This window comes from Pan paniscus, chromosome 19, assembly GCF_029289425.2.
Source record: "Pan paniscus chromosome 19, NHGRI_mPanPan1-v2.0_pri, whole genome shotgun sequence".
NCBI classification, from domain to species: domain Eukaryota; kingdom Metazoa; phylum Chordata; class Mammalia; order Primates; family Hominidae; genus Pan; species Pan paniscus.
In genome coordinates, this window is record NC_073268.2 from 94,007,218 (window position 1) to 94,030,532 (window position 23,315).

Here is a 23,315-nt window from a genome sequence, read left to right on the forward strand (position 1 = left end):
TCAGCTCCCTCTGCCTTCAGATCCTTCTAAGGGATGTGGGTTCTCGGGAGGGGAAATACACAACACGATACAACAGACATTTGACGACCCTTTAGAGGGTGGTTGTGAATCTGACTACCGGAGGGCTTAAAATATGGCAGTAAGAAGAAAGGAGCTCACGGGACCCTGAAAGGAAACGAGAGCGGGGAATTTGTCTCTTTCATCCACAGTCGTTTCAAAGCATGACACTTGCGGTAACAAAATTGCATTGCGAAAGTACTAGTGTGTTATTATCTCCTCTTCAAGACAGGGACACGTAGACAGGGAATGGCCTCTTCCAATACCAACTTCCAAGTAGCACTGCTGATCCTCCACTGAACGATGGGGGAAAAGCTAGCCTGCTTCTGCGACCTTGCATGAAAATGGAGAAAATTCTTGGTTTCAAAATCTTCTCCTGGCTTGAACCGAAAGTTAAAAAGGGACTTTTCGAATTGCACATTGCGCCTGACCTTACCTACCACTAATGAATAATGGATATCGAGGAGCCGTGGAATGGAGGATCACGGCGGCGTACGGAGCACCGGGGAGGAATCGTGGGGTGCGTAGGCGCCGGAGCGCCCGGGTTCGGCCCGGACCGAAGGCTTGCGCGGTGAAGGTGTGGTGTCTGTGCTCCGGGGAAAGGGCTGTCTCCCCGGGGGGACTGTTTCGCAGCGAGGCTTGTTTTGCTCGCAGCTGGGCGCTCCCTGGGGAGCGACTGAGCGCAAGGGCGGGCCGGGAGGCGCGAGGCGAGCACGATGCTCCAGGGCCCCAAGGACTCGTGTGCGTGTGCGTGTGCAAAGTGGGGCGGTGCAGGGCGTGTGCACGGCACGGGCAGGACGCGCGCCGGTGCGGGCGCCGGGCGCCGCCGGGCGCAATTACAGCATAAAGCCCGGGCGCCGCGGGGCGCTGGCCCGGAGAACCCATCGGACGCGCAGAACCGGGTCGGCACCCCTCCCGCCAGCACCCTAACGCGGAGCCACAGCGCCCAGGGACCGGAGGGCAGGCGGCGGCGGTAAAGGACACCACGCAAGTCTCCACGTAACCCCCCCCGAGGAGCTCCAGCTCCCAGGACTGGCGCGCGTCCCGGCCACTCGGAGCGCGCACCGCTCGCACCCCGGCGCGCTCCCCGCGCGGTGCAGGGAACCACAGCGCGGGCGGGTATTAAGGGGAAAGGAGGAGGCGTGGCCTGGCCGAGGAGCCAATGGGCCTGGGAGGGGCGCGCGGGGGAGGAGCTCAGGTGCAGAGTGCCGATTGGCCAGTTCGCCCTTCGGTATGCAGATGCGGTGGGAGTCACGTGCCAGGGGCCGGGACGACTTCCTGTTGGAGGCCAGCGCGGGGCGGGGAAGGGGGCGCGAGCGCCCCGTCTGGCTGAAGCGGGGGGAGGGGGGTTCTTGTCAGTTAGAGCAACAAGATGGCCGCGGTGGCAGCTCCGCACCTCAGCGCGACGGCCCCGGGAGCCGCAGCCGCCGCCGCCGGCCCCGCCGCCGCGCAGTCTTGAGCGCCGCCCGGGCCGCCCCCTGACAGGGCAGTCCCAGCGCCCGCCGCGCTCCCGCCGCCGTCACCGTCGCAGTCGCCGCGGGCCCGCCCGAGCCGGAGGCAGAGGGAGCGGAGCGGCCCCGCGCCCAGCCGTCCGCAGCTGCCACTGCCGCCGCCGCCGCCGCCGCCTCCTAGGACCCGGGCCGCGCCGGAGCCGCATCCCGCCGGGCGTGAGGAGGACGACGCGTCGCGGCGTTGCCGGGGCCGGACCTGGACCTGCCGGGACGCGCCGCCGCCCACCCGCCCGCGCCGCCGCCGCAGCCGCCGCCGCCGCCCGCGCCGGGACCTGAGTCCGTGGCGCCGGCGCTGAGCGGGCCCCCGCCGCCCGCGCACTCCCGAGGCCCTTGGGCGGTTGTTGGTGTCGCCGCCGCCGCCAGGCCCGCGCCACCGGAGCCCCGCGGAGCCGCCGCCGCCGCCGGGGACGGAGCCCAGGTGAGCGCGGCCGTCCGCCCGCTCCTCGCCGCAGCCGCAACTTTGCCGGGAGGTTCGCGGGCCCTTTGTTCGGCCGAGCCGAGCCGGGGCGGGCGCTGGCCCCTAGCGACCCGCGTGCGGCGCCGGGCCCCGGGCCGGCCGGGTTTGAGGGGAGCGGCGGGAAGCGGCCGGGGCCGGGGCGCGTGTGTGCTAGTGTGAGACAGGGCTGTGCAGACGCCCGGTGTGCATCACAATCAAACGGGAGTGGAATGGAGGGCTGAAGATGGATGTGCCCCCTCCCTTTTAAAACTCATGCAGCGGTGAAATTCGGTTCTCTCCGGGCAGCCCCCCGCAGATTTTGCATTGGTGATGGCAGGCGCGAACCCGCCGTGTTTTGGTGCAGGAGCCCGGTGCCGTTGTTTGGGGGAAGAGAAAAACCCGGGGCGTGCTGCGGGTGGGCGGAGATGGACCCCTGGGCGCTCTGCGGCTCTGAAATCAGGTGGATTTTCTAACGGTGCCGCGGACTGCGGAGTAATGCGTATGAGGAAAACGAGCCGTACAACATCTGTCCTGTTATCAGATAACGTAACCCGAGCGCCTGGTTGCCACCTCTGCTTTAAGCGGTGCCTCCTTTGCACCTTTACCTTGAGGACGAGATTTAATTAATTGATTCGTAGCTATGAAAATGTGCAGATGTGGATGTGGGGGTTCCCTGCTTGTTAACCTGGGGAAGAAATAACTGGCATGCATGTTACACGGAGCTTTGGGGATCTTAGCAAAAATGAAGGCTTGCTGCTTGGATGTTGTGCCGGGAGGTAGGGGAGGAGGAGCCGCTAGATCGTGGCTGCACCTATTGCATTCGAAGGCATTTGACGGTATTGGTGATTCTGCACGTAATTAGTGGAGTTGTCTTCAAACCTTTGCCTCCGCCAAATGAAACCTCCATTTGAGTGGTCCGCTCGGTTATTTCTAGGCGTGAACTGCGGATTCTAAACTCAAAATGGTGCTCTGTAGATGTCCAACTTCAGCGTCTTTAAGGAGTTGCAAGTTGGAGCCTTCTGACTGGGTTAATCCATTGTGTAGCCGAGGTTCGGTTTTTCTCGAGTGTCTGGTGTTCACGTTGACGTACTTCGGCCAGTACAAGGTAGCCAATTTATGGTGATCGCTGTGAGAGCCTCGTACGTCCCTGAATGTAATTTGAGCCTGCATAAGGCTTACTTTATGCAAGTGATTTCCTGCAGTTGGAATTGAATAACTATGCGAATGAGTTGAGACCCTGGAAACCTGGTTTGAGTGATTTCAGAGGACAGTGGTAGCTGGTTTGAAATGTGTAGGGGGTGTTGGCAATGATATTCATAGATTCCAGATCCTTCAGTACTGTGTGAAAGAATAAATGATACAACTTAGCCCCAGGCCAGATGAACTTGGTTAGTAGAGGGCACCTTGAAGAAATTTACATTGTTCCAGAACCACAGAGGTGGCAATGGTCTTTGAACATGTTTCACTGTAGCACCCCTAGGATGCTTTGTTGGGGAAAATAATGCAAAACAGGGTTTTTAAAATGACTAGTTCAGTTGTCGGAATTAATTTTGTGTGTATTAATAGAACAAAGTAATGATGCGAACAGTTGTAACTTTATTTACCTATACTGAAAGTTTTTTTCCTACAGAAAGTTTTTAATATTTATTTTCATAAGAATAGACATTCTTGGAAGCTGTTTTTCATACAGATTTCTCATGACCTGACCATAGGCATAGTCAGGCCGTGAGAAATTGATAGCTCAGAAAATGGTAATAGTAAACACACACACACACTCGTTTTTATTATAAGGATCTGATTTTAAAAGCTCGTTTGTAACTCTTCTGTGCTTCTTGTCCAAAACAAAGACCTTGCAGACCTTACCTCGGTTTTACTTTTTTTTTTTTTTTTTTGAGACAGTTTCGTTCTTGTTGCCCAGGCTGGAGTGCAATGGCACGATCTCGGCTCACTGCAACCTCCGCCTCCCGGGTTCAAGCGATTCTCTTGCCTCACCCTCCCGAGTAGCAGGGATTACAGGCGCCCGCCGCCACGCCCGGCTAATTTTTGTATTTTTAGTAGAGACGGGGTTTTGCCATGTTGGCCAGGCTGGTCTCGAACTCCTGACCTCAGGTGATCCGCCTGTCTCGGCCTCCCAAAGTGCGGAGATTACAGGCTTGAGCCACCACGCTCGGCCGGTTTTACTTTTAAGGTATGAAATTAAATACGGTTGATACTGAGACTGTCATAAGGTTTAATCTTAACAATTTCATTTCGGATTCTGCCATTTAAATATTCTGGTAGTAACCTGGAGTATATGTAAGTGTTGATTTTAGATTTTCGTCCTTCGTGTTTATTGCAGGGGGCGAGGGTGGGTTTCGAGTAGCATATGTCTTAACACTAACATATTATTTCGTAACAGGTTTACATTTATATTTAGTTGGCTTAGGAACTTTGGAGTAAATAGTTGCCTTTAGAATGCTGATTGTGAAGGTAGAGTGGAATGAACTGTTTCGTTTGACATTCAGTGATTAAAAGATAACTAAGTCATACAGAGGATATATGAAAGTAAATACAGTATTTTTCATCACCGCTACCGCCACCTTTTTGTTAAACAGCTGGCTTTCCTGAGATACATTTGTGCTTTTCCAAATGCTGTCATCTGGCTTACTTCCAAAACCAAGCCAGAGGAGGGTCAGGGCTGGAGTAGGACAACCTTTCTCCTTAATGAAGGGAGTTTCCAGTTTGGAAAGAAATGGAAGACACAGTTCCTGCAGTGCTGGCTGGGAAGGAGGTATTTACATTAACTCTCCAACCCCAATTGAAGGGGATGAGGTCTTGATTGTAACTTAGTCTTGCTTGGCCCAGGAAAATGATGCTAACTTGACATGTTTTTAAAAAGACTACTGATGAAAGTTAATTGTTTGATTTGAGTATATAGAATATCTTTGGCATCGTAGAAGTTCAACAACAACCTTTTAAGATTGAAAAACCATTTAAAAGACTATTTGGGGGTCTTTTTGGCCTTCCCCAGTAGGAATTGGAGCATTCGATTGCATGCTTATGCTTTGGATGACTGTTTATCTTTCAGTCAGGGTTTATTGTGCAAAGGTGATACTTAAGATTTTATAAGAAAGAAAATCGTTTGGCTGTGAACTCTAGGCTGTCCCGTATACCAAAGTAAAACACATGGGACAATTAAGATTTGGGGATAGAGCAAGCAAAGATTACCAAGAGCAACTGAAGCTAGTGGAGAAGGCACAAGAAATGGAGAGGAGGAGACAGGAACAGATTTATAGACGTCCTTGGAGCTGGCAGAAGGATAGGTTGAGGGAGCAGGAGGCGGAGTCCTGAACAGACTGAGCGTGAAAGGGTCTATATAAGCTGGGAAGAACCAGGTAACTTTATGTTTGTTTTGTTTTTGTTATCTTTCGTTGAACTTGTTTTGGCTTCTTTCTCATAATTTTAAGACATGGGTTTTTACCTTTTCTCCAGCTCTATCTCAGAGGGTCTTCAAATATTTTAGGTGAGAAGTAAGGAAATATTTAGAAGTGTTGGTGACACAGTCTTTGGTCTCTCTTGCATGACAACTGGTCACAGTGAAGGTGACTGGATTTTAGTTACTTTAGATAGTTAACATCTTAATATTTTGTTTGAAGATGTCATAGATTTGAGTAGGGACAGCAAAATGTCAGGTGAGAAGTGGCTCCTATTTTGTGGGGGGTAGATTGTACAGGTTTTCTTGCTTTTACTCAGTCTACGGCTATCCAAATTTATACAAATGAGTTTTTAAATAATTGTGTGGTCACGAGGAGAGCATTCTTTATAAAATGATATACAATAAGCTTTCTTTAAATAGACTTTAATGCAGTGGAGTCCATTTATAAATTTTCAGCTTATACATAACTTTTTAGGAATATAATTACTTTAAAATGTAAAGGTTACTTGTCAGAAATAACTATATAACCTTGTGCAGAAAGCGTATATCTGAAATTGAAACTGAGAAATGTATAATCTTAGCCAGTGAACTTGTTTGAATAACCCGATTAAAATAATGGTACAGTTTCCTATTGTACAGATCGTGCATTTGAAATGTTAATTTATTTAATGAAAAGTAAATTATGTAATTAAAAAAAATCTCCACCTGGGATATATATAACAAGGTTTTACATGTTTAAAACATGCTGAAAATCCATATCGTTTGTTCCATTTTTGGAGTTTTACTAAAAATGAATTCTTTTCTTAGCTTTAGATGTTTTCAGAGAATGAAGAAGCTATTGCAGGAATGGAGAGCTGTTTGTTAAGAATGCATTCCTCCTCTGTAGCCCTCAAAAGACTATAGAGCTGTGTGCAGAGCTAGACAATCTGGGCATCCAGCCATAAAACATCACTGCTGTAGCACAGATAGTTGTTCGCACTCTCCTGAGCCCTCTGTGGCTGCAAACCACAACAGAAGGAATGGTCTTGGGAAAGCAACGCTCACTGTTATTTTGAACTCTTAATATTCTCTGTGGCTCTCTGAGTTCCAGCTATGCATTGGAACTTTGGTTTTCTAAAATATAGTAGTGATTAAGGATGAGCAATAATATAGCTTCTTAAGTATATGCCTCTTGTAAGCCAGTGGATTTAAATGTTTGCTCTAGGAAATAAGGGGTGTCTAGGAAATAAGAGTTGTCTGTCCCACCATCTTCCTCTTTATTTGCCTCTTTGTTGCAATACTTCTTTTCTGTTGGAGAACCACTGCCCTAAGACCCATATGATCACTGGGCCACACACAGTGCACATGGCCCAAAGAGTCATCTGGAATCTTCCAGATATTTTGTGGGATGGATTGGTCTGATTTGGCCCAGTTTCCACTTTCTCATGAACCTTTTTGGCATAACAAATTTTTAATTTTTTTGCACAAAAATGAAGAAGAGTGTGACTGGCATCTATTTGTATAAATCCAAATGGTTTACTCTGAAGACCCTCTCTGTTTTTCTTCTTCAGACCATTTTAGAAATTAATACTCTATTGTATCTTTATAACTTCCTTCTCTGAAGGATTGAACTACAAACCTATAGTATCACAGTGTCAAGTCGAATTATTCTCAGCAGTTGGATAAGTCTTGTCTGTGGTTGAGTCCTTTACTAATGTGCAGACTGTCTTTTGACGTGGCTAATACCAGATGCAAGTTGGTGCCCAGGTGGTTATTGGGAATATGTGCTTTGTTTGATTCATTTTATGTGTGCCTTCTAGCTTATTAAGAATAAGATCTCTCACAGCTAAAATCAAGTGCTTGGTTTGAGCCTGGCAAAGATATTGTTTACTTTTTTATTCCCAAAGATCATTTCTTTTTAATTACTCTTTTAGGAAGCAGGGTAAGTCTCAGTGAAAAAAGCAACTGGGAATTAAACTAAGATCTGAAACTGGGAAATGGCAATGCAGGCACAGGTGTCACCTTTCCAACTGTTGTTGAGATGATGTGGACAACGGTTATTCAGAAATTACAGTGGGGAGGAGGGAGATGCACAAGTATTTTTTCTCATACTCCATATGAAATATGAAGTGCAGAGTGAGGGGCCCAGAGTGTAGGGAGGGAATTTAACAGGCTTTGTTCTTCAGGGGGCTATGGCTGATGTCTTAAACAAGGTCTTTTTTGGTAGGGAGGCACAGTAAGGGAAGAAGGTGATGGATTTGTGGGAACAAGTACATTTGAGTCACTGAGGACAATTGGGAATTGTGAAGTGGGAGTGGACGAGGTTAGAAAGCATCCTTAGGTAACCAGATCTCCATTTAAAACTAATCTGAGCATTTACGATGTGATTATGTGCCAAGGACATGAGTTTATCTTATTTAATCCTCACAACACTCCTGTGAAGTGGTTGCTTTTAACATTCCCATTTTACAGATGAGCAAAGGGAGTAATTTCCACAAGATCCTATAGCTTATAGGAGATGAAGCCAGAATTTAAACTCAGTACACTTCAAAGCCCTCACATATGGAAAAAGCTTGGATTATTTTAATAGCTTCTTAATTAGTCTCTTCCTCTGTTCTGTGTCCTGCTATCCAGCTGCCAATATTAACTGACTGCCTTCTGAGCACTTTGTGTGTATGATCTCATTCATTTCTCCTCAGCAGCTTATAAGTTAGGAGCTGTGATTATATTCACTTTATACATGGAAGCTGAAGCTGATGGAAGTTGAATAATTTGCCCCAAATCAGAGCCTTAATAAATGTGTCTAGGTCCTTGGAAGCCAGAGCTTGAGCTCTTTATCATTCCGCTGTGTTGCCTTCTGAAGCCTGAGCCTGATTACATCATTCCTTCCACAAAACCTTTATGTCTTCCCTGTGCAGTGGCCACAGGGGAAGGACATCAACTTCTTCCTGCCCTCCTGGAGCTGTCTTACTAGTATAGTGAGAGAAATGGGCACCAAACAAGTTGTTAAAAAAAAGAGAGAAAGCAATACATGTGAAGAACGCCACATACACATATTAAAAAGTTGACAAAAACCTAAGGTAATAGATCATTATATAGCCGTATACTGTATCTCCTCTCTTAAGGACGCATGTCAAAATTTTGGATGCTCTGAGAACTCCAGCAGTGAAAGAAATATGTTTACCTTTATTGGCCCAGTATTTCCCAAACTTATGTGGCCATTGAACATTGTTTTCCCTTCATACCACTTTTTAGTTCAGTGGGACTGACTTTAACAAATTCAGAAAGGAAGAGTGCCTGGTCATCCCCAGAGAGGGCCTGTGGGCTGGAGTGGTTAGGCAAGACTTCACTTGAAATGAGTTCTGAAAGGCTGGCAAAGCTTGGTTGGATGAAAGGGATATTCTACAAGGAGACGAACGGGCAAGCCATGTTTGGGAATATTTTGTAAAGCGCGTAACATAATGGCTGAGACATAGTAGGGACGGGATATAGTTATTGACTAGATGAGTGCAGAGGCCTAGCTGTAAATGGAGGTTCTGTGTTGGCAATAAGGTTTAGAAGGGGCTCTATCAGGTGGAACCTCTAGTTGTTGGCTCCTTAGGAACCGTTGGTGGCTGTTGGTGGGCGTGACATGAATCAGGTGTTGGATTAGAATCTTCCTTGAGCAGAGGTATGGTGTTAAAACTGGCTGTTGTAGCTGTCTGTGCAAGGTGATGCCTACATACTGGTAGGGTCAAACTGAAAAGGTGTTACAAAGAATCAGCAGGATAAAATAATACAAAATGATTGACGTGGGTTGTTGGAAAGAATGAGTTCTAAGAGGCATAGGGTACTTACTGCTCTTCCTAGAATCTGCCACAGAGGCTTTAAATTAATGAAGCTAATATTAAGATATTTGGTTAAATACACATAGTACATTCTTTTTAGATGCTGATGGGGAAAGATGACACACAAGATAGTAGTTTTAGGCGAGTTTATTGTATGAGGTTGTGTTCTGCAGTAGAGATTTGACTCACAGCATAAATCCAAGTATGTAATGAGCCATGTAATAATAGGGGTCTGCTGTTAATTATGGTGGATACTCTCAATGAAATCAGATTTTCTTAGTGCCATACCCATAAAAAAATTCTTGACCTAGATCTTATATAACAGTCCCAGGTATATAGTAAATTTTTTGCATATGGACTGTTGACAGGAAAGAAGAGAAAACAAAAATCTTTAATGTTTCAAGGAAACATAAGATCAAATTATTACATAAATAGAATAGCAGCATTAGTAATTGTGTTGAAGTTACTAGAATTTTTAAATTTTAGGTAAACTTAAGAGATTCCTTAAACTTAAGGAATAATAGATTCTTTTTTACTCCTGTAGAGTGGGGAAACTTTAAAACAGATAAAAATATTTTTTATTTTACCAGTCAGGTGATGAATGAGGATCTTAGCCACTGTTGGACTTTTGTGTATATGTAGCGTTGCATTTAATTGAGCATTGTTATTTATTCTTTTCTATCAACTTTAGACTTTAAATTTCAGCACATTTCCTTGCAGATTAATGCTTTGCAAAAAAAACTTCATTATCATGATAATTTCTTAAGATTTGAGTTACTTATTAGCAGGGATAATAACATGTTCATCTTTGTAATCCCTACATCGTCTATAGTATTTTGAAGATATTTAGATAACAATCATCGTTTCTTCAGAGATACTGCTTCCACAAGTCATGCGGGGGAGAGAGAAGATTGATAATTGAACATGTTTCTTCGGTTTTTAATCTTTTAGAATAACGATCAACTGTGTTTTCAACTAGTAAGCCTGGTACGTGGGGCTGTATCTGCAGATTTGAGGGGAATTGGGAAGCTGACAGGTGAGGAACAGTCATCATAGGGGCTCCCTGCACTACTGTTTTCTGTAGGGTACCTGAAGGAGTGGCCAGTTGCTTTTCCTGAGGCCTCTGGGCACTGCCAATAAGTGCCACTGACCCAATCATGAAAAAACAATGTGTGACGCTCCTCATGCACAACAAAATTGTAGGTATGATAGATCAATTACAAGGTAATTCCTGGCTTGTCTTTCACAGATTTGATGATGGTCTTTAGATACTAGCCCATTGGAAAAATGAGTGTTATGACTAATGAGATTATTCTGGCCAAGCCAGAATGTCTGGTTAGCATTATTCTGGATAGACTTATATCCCGCCCTCCTTTAGGGAAAACTCTCTGGAAATAAGAGGATTTTTAAAAAGAGATTGTCAGTATTCTTTTTCTTGAAATCAATTTATGTTTACTCATAATTTCAGTACTCCTTTAAAGGTTACTTTATAAAAATTTGAGATGTAGTTATTATTCTTATTATTCTTATTCTTATTTTGAGACAGAGCCTTGCTCTGTTGCCCAGGCTGGAGTGCTGTGGCACGGTCTCAGCTACTGCAACCTCTGCCTCCCAGGTTCAAGCGATTCTCCTCCCTCAGCCTCCTGAGTAGCCGGGATTACAGGTGCCTGCCACCACGCCCAGCTAATTTTTTGTATTTTTAGCAGAGATGGGGTTTCACCATGTTGGCCAGGCTGGTCTCAAACTCCTGACCTCGTGATTCGCCCACCTCGGCCTCCCAAAGCACTGGGATTACAGGCGTCAGCCACCGCGCCTGGCTGAGATGTAGTGGGTTGTTGTTGTTGTTGTTTGAGACGTAGTCTTGTTCTGTCGCCCAGACTAGAGTGCGGTAGCGTGATCTCAGCTCACTGCAACCTCCGCCTCCCGGGTTCAAGCGACTCTTCTGCCTCAGCCTCCCAAGTAACTGGGACTACAGGCGCCCGCCACCACACCCAGCTAATTTTTGTATTTTTAGTAGAGACAGGGTTTCACCATGTTGGCCAGGATGGTCTCTTATCTCCTGACCTCAGGTGATCCGCCCACCTCGGCCTCCCAAAGTGCTGGGATTACAGGCGTGAGCCACCGTGCCCGGCCCGAGATGTAGTTATTTAAATAGCTTATGCACATGCCTATTTAGCCTTGGATGGCAGAATTTTGATTAGGTAGATCTTAAGTCTTCAGAAAATGGTTTATTCTCTTTAACTTGTGATTTTCCAACTAAATCTTAAATTAGTGAACGTGAGTTTAAAAATTCAGCCTTTAGGAACACTCACAAAAGTTCTCATTAGTTTCTCTTACTTTTTATTTGTCTTACAACCTTTCCCCCCTGTTTTTCCACTTGCCCTCCTGAAACTGCACTTCAGAGTTGGGAGCAGAGAGAGACCTGGTTTGAGGCAACAGGGTGAACACAGCGTTCTTTCATTCTGTGTACTGTTGTGACGCTAAGCCTGTTAGTGTTGAGATACCAGCCCACAGCTGGTGAAAGGATTCCAGACTTCATACTGGCAGTTTATTGAGTGCCTACCATGTGCCAAGTACAGAGCACTTAATATGTTATTTCATTTATTCTCCTTAATAAGAGGAGAACACTGAGGCACTCTGAAGAAGCCAGGTCACCTAATTCCATTGGCTGTGCTCCTCACCGCTCTATTGCACTACCTCATTCAGACTGACTGAAGTAGTATAATTTCCATTATCTTTAATAAATTTTTTTTTTTGAGGCGGAGTCTCACTGTCACCAGGCTGGAGTGCAGTGGCGCAATCTCGGCTCACTGCAACCTCTGCAACCTGGGTTCAAGCGATTCTCCTGCCTCAGCCTCCCAAGTATCTGGGATTACAGGTGCCCGCCACCATGCCCAGCTAATTTTTGTATTTTTAGTAGAGACGGGGTTTCACCATGTTGGCCAGGGTGGTCTCGAATTCCTGATCTCAGGTGATCCACCTGCCTCAGCCTCCCAAAGTGCTGGGATTACAGGCGTGAGTCACCACGCCCGGCAATTTCCATTATCTTTAAAAATCTGAGAGATCTTTGGGACCTCAAATTTGATCTGTGGCATCTGACCTATTAAGAGAAAACTAACGTTTATGTGTTTATAAGAATCGTTATTTATACTTGAAAAGCCTGATGTTCTTTTCTCTCTGATTTCTAACTCTGGCATCTAGAATGCAGTGTAGGCAGGAGTGTGCCTGGGAGACAAGCAGAGATCTCACGGATTCCTTTATTTTTCCTGCCATAGCAGCAAATTTTCCTTAGAGCACTATTTGAAAATTAACATTACTGAAAAAATTAAGCCCACTTAAAGGGACTCTAGTTTTTATCTAAATTATAAAAGGTGAGAAGACAGTTCTGAAAAAAATGTGTCACCTTGAAACTAGAATGCTTTAGTTAATGGGGTAAGCTAGAAGTAAGCTGCCTTTGATAACTCATGTAAGAGCAGCATATGAATGGATGATAACTGTCTTTCTTCCATTTAATTCAGCTACTTCCTATTCAATCTCACATCTCAGTTGGAAAGCAATTTCCCTCACTTGACCCATTTTTCTTCTGCATTATATCTTTCTTCTGGTTCTTCAACACAAAAAGTTTGAAGGAATGGAGTGTTGTAAACCCTTAAAGACTTATAAGCAGATTCAGACACCTGGTTTGGGATAAGCGTATTTCATTATTTGGCTTTCCAGTTGGAAGGATAACAGTTTTACTTCTTTACATTTTGTTTTGTTTCTTGGTTCTTTTTGAGACAGGTTCTCGCTGTGTTGCCCAGGCTGGAGTGCAGTGGTACAGTCACAGCTCATCGCAGCCTCAGCCTCTCAGGCTCAAGCAGTCCTCCCACTTCAGCTTCCAAAGTAGCTGGGACCACAGGCATGCACTATCATGCCTGGCTAATTTTTAAAATTGTTTTTGTAAAGACAGGGTCTTCCTATGTTGCTGGGATTGCAAGTGTGAGCGACCTCACCTGGCTGCTGCTTTACTTTGATATCACAATTTTCAGGAGAGATATATGTTAAATGACTGAGACTGGTATAGAGTCATATGGGTATAGACCAAGCTTGCCCAACCTGCAGCCCGGGATAGCTTTGAATGCGGCCCAAAACAAATTAATAAACTTTCTTAAAATACTATGAGATTTGTGTGTGTGTGTGTGTGTGTATGTGTGTGTTTAAGCTCATCAGTTATTAATGTTAGTGTATTTTATATGTGGCCCAAGACAATTCTTCTTCTTCCAATGTGGCCCAGGGAAGTCAAAAGATTGGACACCCCTGGTGTAGATAAAAGCAGGTAATTGGCCTAGCCTGGGCGACACAGCAAGACCCTTGTCTTTTAAAACATGAAAAAATTAGCTGAGCATGGTGGCACATACCTGTAGTCCTAGCTACTCAGGAGGCTGAGGTGGGAGGATCACTTGAGCTGTGGAGTTCAAGGTTACAGTGAGCTACGATCCTGCCACTACACTTTGGCATGGGTGATAGACCTTGTCTCAAAAAAAAAAAAAGAAAAGAAAAAAGTAAGTGGGGGGTATAAAATTCTTGTTTTAGTAACACGGGCAATTTAAAGATGTTATAATTTTAGTAAAGATATATGAAATAAGCCTCACATATCCATATTGTAAAATGTCTATCTGAGACCCAAGTCTCTGGAATTTGTTATCTAAATTAATCTATTAGTGGTATCATTAACACATGCATTAGTTACAGGTGTCTTGTAATAACATTTATTTCACACCTTGGGTGATAAAGTGCTTGAATTGGTTTCTGTCTTTGCCAGATCAAATTCTAAATTTCCTAAAATAGCTAACATCAAACCAGTCTCCTTTATGGAACCCTTCTCTGACTTCTCTCATGATAAACTTTCTCTTCTCTATTCACTCCTTTGGTCATCTCATTCAGTCCTGTGACATTACATACCACATATACACTGAAGACACCAACCTAGACTGCTCCCCAGACTCAATATTTGCATATCCAGTTGCCTGTTCCACATCTCGATGGCTTTTTAATGGGCATTTCCACTGAACAGATCCAGAGCTGTACCCCTGTTCTTGCCCCAAAATAACCTCAGGAGGTTATTTTGTCTTCACTGATGAATTCTGTCAAACATAGAACAAATATCGAGCCTTCACAAACATTTCCAGAGATTAAAATCTGCTCTGCTTGCATTCCTTCCCACTCACTGAAAAGCACTGCCATCCTTCCAGTTGCTCCACTCAAAAACTTTGGAGTCCCCATTGACTTCTCTCTTTCACTCCATGTATGTCCATCAGAAATTAAGTAAGAGATTTCTGAATAACCCATAGGTTAAAGAAGAGCTCACAAGGGAAAATTAGAAGATATTTTTAAGTGAGTTAAAAAAAAAAAGAGCATGTCAAAATTGACATGATGCAACTAAACTGTACTAGGAGATAAATGTATAGCTTTAAATGTATTAAATATGTATTAGAAAAGGAGAAAGATCACAGATCAGTCACTTAAGCTTCTACCTTCTGAATCTAGAGAGAACAAACTAAACCGATGGCAAACAAACAAAAAAAAAGTAGAGATTGGAGTGGAAACCAAAGAAATAGAAACATAAAAACAATAGAGAAGATCAGTAAAATCAGAAGCTGGATAATTGCAAAGATCAACAAAATTGACAAACCCATAGCTAGACTGACCAAGAGAAAACTAGAGGAGACACAAGTTACTAAAATCAAGAATGAAAGAGAGGGCCAGGCGCGGTGGCACACTCCTGAAATCCCATCACTTTGGAAGGCCGAGGTGGGAGGATCACCTGAAGTCAGGAGTTCAAGACCAGCCTGGCCAACATGGTGAAACCCCATCTCTACAAAAATACAAAAATTAGCTGGGCATGATGGCAGGTACCTGTAATCCCAGCTACTCTGGAGGCTGAGGCAGGAGAATCACTTGAACTTGGGAGGCGGAGGTTGCAGTGAGCCCAGATGGCGCCACTGCACTCCAGCCTGGAAGACAGAGCAAGACTCTGTCTTAAAAAAAAAAAAAAAAAAAAAAAAGAATGAAAGAGGGGACATGACTGCTGATTTTATAGCGATTGAGGTAGGTACCATAAACAACTTTATACCAACAAAAGATGATTTAGATGAAAGTACAAATTCCTAGGAATAGACAAATTAACAAAAATTGATGCAGGAAAAATGGAAAATTTGAATGGACATATAGCAAGAAATTGGATTAGTAATTTAAAATCTTCTCACAAAGAAAATCCAGGTTATTTTGTCTTCACTGGTGAATTCTGTCAAACATAGAACTAATACCAAGCCTTCACAAACATTTCCAGAAATTAAAAGAGGAAGGTACATTTACCAGCTGATCCAGTGAGGGCAATGTTACCACGATGCCAGAGCCAATAACATCATAAATAATAATATCATAAATTATTTATTTATTTTTTGAGACAGAGTCTCGCACTCTCTCTCAGGCTGGAGTGCAATGGCACGATCTCGGCTCACCACAACCTCCGCCTCCCAGGTTCAAGCTACTCTCCTGCCTCAGCCTCCCGCGTAGCTGGGATTACAGGCGCCTGCCGTCACACCCAGCTAAATTTTTGTATTTTTAGTAAAGACGGGGTTTCACTATGTTGGCCAGGCTGGTTTTGAACTCCTGACTTCAGGTGATCCGCCCGTCTTGACTCCTAAAGTGCTGGGATTACAGGCGTGAGCCACTACGCCTGGGCAATACACCATATTAATAGATGAAGAACAAAACCACATGATCATCTCAATAAATGCAGAAAAAGCATTTGACAAAATCTAACATTCTTTCATGAGAAAAACTTTCAGCAAATTAGGTATAAAAGAGAGCTGCTTCAACTTGATAAAAAGCACGTATATGAAAAACCATACAAAACACAGTAATATTATACGGAAGAGTGAATGACGGAATGCTTTCTCTCCAAAACTGGGAAAAAAAGAGTATCAGTTCAATTCTATTCAGCACTGATCTAGAGCTTCTAGCCTATGTAGTCAGGTAAGGGAAAGTAATAAAAGGCACCTGGATTAGAAAGGAAGCAGTGAAACCGTCCTTATCCACAGATGACATAACCCTGTGTATAGACAATCCTTAGGAATCCACAAGAAAGGTTACTTGAACTAGTAAATAAGTTTAGTAAGGTCACAGCTTACAAGACCAGTGTTTGAAAATCATTTGTGTTTCTTGATGCTAGCAGTAAACAATTTGAAAATGAAATTAAGAAAACTCATTCACTATAACATCAAAAGCAACTAAATCCTGGGGAATAAATTTACAAAAGAAGTGAAGATGTTTACACCGAAACTGCAAAAACATTGCTGAGAGAAATTAAAGAGGATCCAAATAATTGGAGAGACATTCTGTGTTGATGGATGGGAAAACACAATATTGTTAATCTGGCACTCTACCTAGATTGATCTGTAGATTTGATGCATCTCTATCAAAATCCCAGAAGGCTTTTTTGTTGTTGTTGTTGTTGTTTGTAAATTGACAGGCCAATTCTAAAATTTATGCAGAAATGCAAAAAGACCTGGAGAGAGGGAGGGAGGGAGGGGGAAGGGGGAGAGAGAGAGAAAGAAAGAAAGAAAAAGAATGGAGGTAAAACAGAACATGAAGAGATAAAACAGGCTGAAGGAAAATATTTGCAAATCATAAAGCTAGTAAGGGACTTGTATTCAGAATATATAAAGAGCTCTCATAACTTAATAATAAGACAAAGTACCCAATTTTAAAATGGGCGAAGGATTTCAATACACATGTCACCAAAAAAGATATACAAATAGCTGATAAACACATGAGATTTCTTGCTATGTGTCCATTCAAATTTTCCATTTTTCCTGCATTGATTTTGTTAATTTGTCTGTTCCTAGGAATTTGTACTTTCATCTAAATCATCTTTTGTTGGCATAAAGTTGTTTATTGTACCTACCTCAATTCCTGTAAAATCAGCAGTCATGTCCCCTCTTTCATTACCGCCCCCCCCCACCCCCAAAAAAAAGTAAGAGGGAGAGATGGAGTCTTGCTGTGTTGCCCAGGCTGCCCTTGAACTCCTGGGCTTGAGAGATCCTCCCACCTTAACCTCAAGAGTAGCTGGGTCTGCAGGCACGTGCCACTGCACCCTGCTTGTGTATGTTTTTGGTTCATTTCGTTTTGGGTTTATATTACCATTGTTATTCAATGTTATGTGTAGTCAGGGTGATAATAGATTAGCAACAACAGTGCTATTAACAGGTATTATGTCTTGTTTCTCTGCTCTGTTTCCAAGAACAGATCTTAACTCATTGAGTCTGTTCAAAATTCACAGTTCTGTAGAGTTTACCGAGGAGAAAACAGAGACCTAAAGAGGCAGTGTGACTTGCCCAAGATCAGGTAGTCCTCGGTTCAAACCCAGGTTTTGCAGAAAACTAATTCCATGCCTTTTGCCATAGGTAAATGAGCAAGGGAAAAAACAATTTGCAAAACAAATTTGTAAACAAACATCTTTAAAATGTATCTTTCTAGTAATCAAAGAAAGAAATTAAATAAGCCAGATTAAAAAAGAAACATTCAGTTGAGAAAACTTAAATATGATACTGAGGAGGATGAGAAAAGAAATTTCTTTAAGTCTCATGTATGGGGGGAAAAAAATTCTTCCATGCATCTTTTGCCGGTGGCCATGGAAACAGGTGTAAATACCTTCAGGTGGTGAAAATAATAATGTACATCAAAAGAATCAAATACGTTATTACCTTGGGAGGTTATTTTTTTAGCATCTGTATTAAGGTTTTTTTCTGATATACATTAAACTGCACATATTTAAAGCATAACATTCAATAAATGTTGATATACATATATATCTGTGAAACTACAGCCACAGTCAAGATAATGAGCATATCCACTGAGGTTGAATGTTGAAATGTGCTGGTGGGAGGGCAGATGCAGTGTGCTGGAGGGAGAAAGAAGCCAAATTGTTAAAACTGGGCAACTGGTGGAAAGATGGTGGTGGAGGGAATGGGGAGACCTCCCTTATAATTTTGCCTATAAAGGCAGCTACACATAGCAGTTTTAAAAATATTTGTCATTCATGTAGGAAGGTAATCATTTCTTAAATATTATTTAATCAAACATTTTTCTTTTTTGGGTAAAATCTGGTCTTTTGAAAATATGAAATAGCATTGTGATTATGAGACTTTGGGACATCATGTAAGAGTAAAGGTTCAACAACAAAAGTGGAAACTAATTTACAGTTGCCATCTTTTACTCTTGCCACATAAGACTTGAATAAAAAGTACCATGATATACTTTTATCATTACTTTATAAAGTAAAGGACTTTCTCATGCAAAGAAGTGGAAAGGATACCATCTTATAGGAGAATCCTATAAATTGAATAAATGCATCTTTATGAAAAATGTAGGTCGTCTTTATTTTTCTCATTCCATGGTGTTATAAAACTTTCTCAACTGATCATGGTCTTAAGAGTGAGTTATCAACTCTGGGCTAGATTTCTAGGAATGCCACTTATTAGCTAGGTGACTTTGGGTTTAATTTTTACTTTCTCTGAGCCTTTGTTTGCTCAGCTAGAAGAAATGAATAATAATATATACTATTACAGGATTATTGTAAGAATTAAATGAGATAGTATGTAAGTTTCTCACATTGTAGGCTCATGTTATCTTCCTTATATTCAGCCCTGCGTAGTCTGTTTCTCACTATCACACATTTGCTCTGTAATTACATATTTGTGTATACGTTTCTGTAATTTCAAAGAAGTGAGTCAAATTTAACCCATCATAGACATGACTATAGTAATCATTTTGGTATGTTTTATAAGGTGGGTGAGGGAGGTTGTTTTGCCCTGAAAACATCTACAAATGCTAGCATATAAAATTGAGCAAAAGATGTGGGATAGAGATTGAATTCATATTCTTTGTAAAGACTATTAGGATTTGTTCTTGTGATGATCAGATTGTCAGTTCAGTTTACTGTATTTCACACACAGTAGGCCCAGTTAGGGTTCCAGAAATGCTTATAAATTTGTCTCCTGTGGTATTATCTTAATGTGATGTTGGATTCTTCATCGCTGAAGTCAGCTATTCAGGTAAAACTTTATTTGGTAAGATCAGATACCTAAGCAATATATAGTCACTAAGTCACTTCATATATAAAACTTGGGGCCGGATACGGTGGCTCATGCCTGTAATCCCAGCACTTTGGGACGCCAAGGCAGGTGGATCACCTGAGGTCAGAAGTTAGAGATCAGCCTAACCAATATGGTGAAACCCCATCTCTACAAAAAATACAAAAATTATCTGGGCGTGGTGGCAGGTGCTTATAATCCCAGCTATTGGGGAGGCTGAGGCAGGAGAATTGCTTGAATCCAGGTGGTGGAGGTTGCAGTGAGCCAAGATTGCACCATTGCACTCCAGCTCAGGCGACAAGAGCAAGACTCCATCTCAGAAAAAAAAAAAAAACAAAAAAAAAAAACTTGGTTTCCCCTTCATTTTACAGGTATGTTAAAGAGGAAAAAAATAGAATGCTTAACATGTTGCTACTTGTGTACAAATTGTATTAATCATTATATGATAAATGTTTCCAGATGGTATCTATTTTATGGTACTTAGACTTTCTAACCTTTATAATGATTACTATATATACGTTTTCTTTCTCCTACTAGATTATAAACTCCTTGAAGGCAGGATTCATGTTTAGTTTATCTTTTCATAAAACTTAGCTATGTATATTGATTTATACATATGTATTTAGTAAATATAGCTTGATTAATTGAATAAATCTTCATATGTAGTAGATTTCTGTATTGACTTCTGCTGGTATAAATTTTCTCTACAAAGTTTGATGAGATAGGAGTGATGGGGAAAATATGAAGAGCATTAATGTATCATTTTCATTTCCACTAGTATCTTTGCTAGACCCCTAATCTCCAGTAGTTTTAAAGCTTTGGGTTATGAAAAGGAACTCCTTGTCTCCGAAGTGGTAGATATTTTTTATGATATGTTGCAAAACAAAAAGACAACTTTTTAGTTCAGAAGGGAACCAGCATTTATTAAGCCCTAGCTATGTGCTAGGATAGGATCTTTTAAGTAGTCTCAGATCCCTTTGAGAATTCAGAAAACCTAAATAAAACAAGAAAAATTTTAATTATAAAAGAATTATCTCCAAAAAGTTTCTCCTTTTCAACCTTTCATGCTTTTAATATTTACTATGTAAATTGCCTAAGAACTTAAAAAACAGGGACAGCTTTCCAGTTTATTTTATGAAGCTAACATACCAAAGACACAAAAAATGATAGGCAAATATCTAACTTTAGATTTTTGTCACATAAGTGTATGTGAGACTCTTAAAATAATTTACCAGAAAGTGTAATTCATCAATATCAGTATTTTTTCTTTAAAACCTTTTTTTTTTTTTTTTTTTTTTTGAGGCAGAGTCTCGCAGGCTGGAGTGCAGTGGCGCAATCTTGGCTCACTGCAAGCTCTGCCTCCCAGGTTCATACCATTCTTCTGCCTCAGCCTCCTGGGTAGCTGGGACTACAGGCGCCCGCCACCACGCCCAGCTAATTTTTTTTGTATTTTTAGTAGGCACGGGGTTTCACCATCTTAGCCAGGATGGTCTCGATCTCCTGACCTTGTGATCCACCCGCCTCAGCCTCCCAAAGTGCTGAGATTACAGGCGTGAGCCACCGCGCCCGGCCTAAAACCTCTTTCTAAAGAGAATTTGAGACAAATGCAACAGCATATTAAAACAATAGAATAGTAGAAGTAAGGCTTATCTTTAGAATGCAAAGAACTCTACTAATATTCCTCCACATTGGTAGATCAAGGAAGTAAATTCATAAGATTATCTCACTTGCTACCTGTAAGGTCATATAGTAAAACTCAGTATTATTTTGGGTGTCTGCTTCTGGCTAAGACAGACTAGCCAGTGTCAGACCAACCCTGCCGCCGGGAACTAAAATGCTTAGGTAAATAATAAAAAGCAACTGTTTGAAGGTATTAGAAGCTACTAGGACACTGAAGACTTTGAGGCCAAGATCCCAGAGAGAAGGGAGGTCTAAAGAGGCAGAATAAACATTTGGTGCCGCATGACCCCTCAGAAGCATTTGACAGCTTCAGTGCTAGGACTGAAAACCTGAACAAAAAGCTGAGGTTTAGCAGCTAAGCAGAGTTTTCAATAGATGTCAGAGGCTGGGGTCACAAAAACGGGAGTTCAGGGATGACAAACCCTGGTAAACATCCCAGGCTTTTGGTTGGAACCACCCCTCTTACCCCCTAAAAACCCCAACTTTTTACCCTAGGTGTATGGTGAACCTAAAAATTTTCCTGAAATCCAGCCCTCACAAAACACAAAAACTTAGTTTTGAATTGGCTGAAATAGATTAAAGTGATTCACCCTTGCTCTTAAATGCTTGTCAGAAGCAAAACTAAATCCTCTCTAGAGGAAGGTAACATTCACAGCCTCAGCTTATCTCCACAGTTTTGTGCATGCAAGATTAACATTCAGTCAAAAACTAAGCATATAAAAAGAGACAGGCGATAAGGTTACCCACAGGAGATCTAGATATTAGGGTTATCAGACATGGACCTTAAGGTAATGTTGATAAATATGTTTAGTAAATTAAGTGACAAATGGAGGATTTCAGAAAGAACTGGACACTACTAAAAAAGTTAAATGGAAATTCTGGAATTGAAAAGTGCAATATAGGGTGACAATAGTTTACAATAATCTTTTGTATATTTTAAAATAGCTAGAAGAGAAGAATTTGAATTTTTTAACATAAAGACATTTAAGGTGATGGATATCCCAATTACACTGATTTGATCCTTACAAATCATATGAATGTACTAAATTATCACATGAATCCTGAAAGTATGTGTATCTGTTATGCATCAATTAAAAATTAAAAAGAACTTTTAAAAGTACAGTAACTCAAATTAGGAATTAAACAGGAGGGTTTAATAGTATTCTTAGCTGAAGAAAAAATTAGTAAACTAGAAGATAGATCAGAAGACAATATCCATACCAAAGCACAGAGAGACAAAAGGATAGAAAATGAAAAGAAAAAGAAAAATATGTAAGAGACAAATGGGACACTGTTAAAAGTCTAAAATACTTATAACTGGAATCTCAGAAGGAGAGGAGAAAGAATAGGTCAGAAGCAATAGTAAAAGACATAATGACTTGAGAATCTTCCAAAACTAATACAGACTTGCATATTTGAGGATCACTGTAGCTCTAAGCAGAATCAATACCAAAAAACAAAAATAAAGGGAAAAGAGAGGAAAAATTGTCAAAACAAAGAAAATCTTAAAATCAGCCAAAGGAGGAAAAAGATACATTACCTTCAAAGGAGCGGCAGTAAAGACTGACAGTCTACTTTGCAAAGAAATGGAAATCAAAATACAGTGGAACGATATCTTCAAAGTGTTGTAAGAAAATAACTGCCAACCTAGAAATCTGTATGAAGCAAAAATATCTTTCAAAAATGAAGTGAGAATATAGACATCTTCAGACAGACAAAAATTAGAATTCATCACCAGCAGATCTACACTAGAGGTACTATAAAGAAAGTTCTTCAGGTAAAAGGAAAATTATCCCAGCTGGAAGCATGGAGATGCAGGAAGGAGTAAAGAGCACTGGAAAGGATAGATAGACGAATACATCTAAAGTAATGTGAACTGTGTAAAACAGTAAAAATATTGATAGGTGCAGCAAACCACCATGGCACACGTTTACCTGTGTAACAAACCTGCACATCTTGCACATGTACCTGGAACTTAAAAATTTTTAAAGTAAAAATAATAAATGGCAACAGCAACACAGAAAGCTGGAAGAGAGTTCTGATGGGGGAAAAACACAGGTTATTTTTCCTCGGCTCTCACTCTACAACAGTGATCATCACAGAGGACTTCTTTGACCAAATGTGTGGATTTCTCCCCATGTGCCAAGCAAGCAGTCAGTTCTGCAGTGGACACAAGCTGGGTCTCTCTCAACACAGAAGACTTCTGTGAGCAAATGTGTGAGGGTTTCTTCTCACACATCAAACAAGCAAGGAGTTCTGCTGTGGATATCAGGT

General features: G+C 42.0%; 1 protein-coding gene across 14 annotated transcripts in view; it reads left to right on the top strand.

Moving 5' to 3' along the window:
• Positions 1-374: 374 nt before the first annotated feature.
• TNRC6C (trinucleotide repeat containing adaptor 6C) overlaps positions 375-23,315 on the top strand; it is a 150,011-nt gene continuing 127,070 nt past the window's right edge. For 5 of the 14 annotated variants that reach the window (XM_063599435.1, XM_034942982.4, XM_008971549.6 and 2 more), the window contains exon 1: positions 1,343-1,986. Coding sequence is in view for 6 of the 14 variants with exons in the window: in XM_063599436.1 (XP_063455506.1) it covers positions 510-577 (68 nt within the window). In the remaining 8 variants the exon portion in view is untranslated. Of the gene's footprint in view, positions 578-1,342; positions 1,987-3,710; positions 23,314-23,315 lie in introns of those variants that run through there. The other 9 variants (XM_034942980.4, XM_055101585.3, XM_055101580.3 and 6 more) reach the window with 5 other exon arrangements.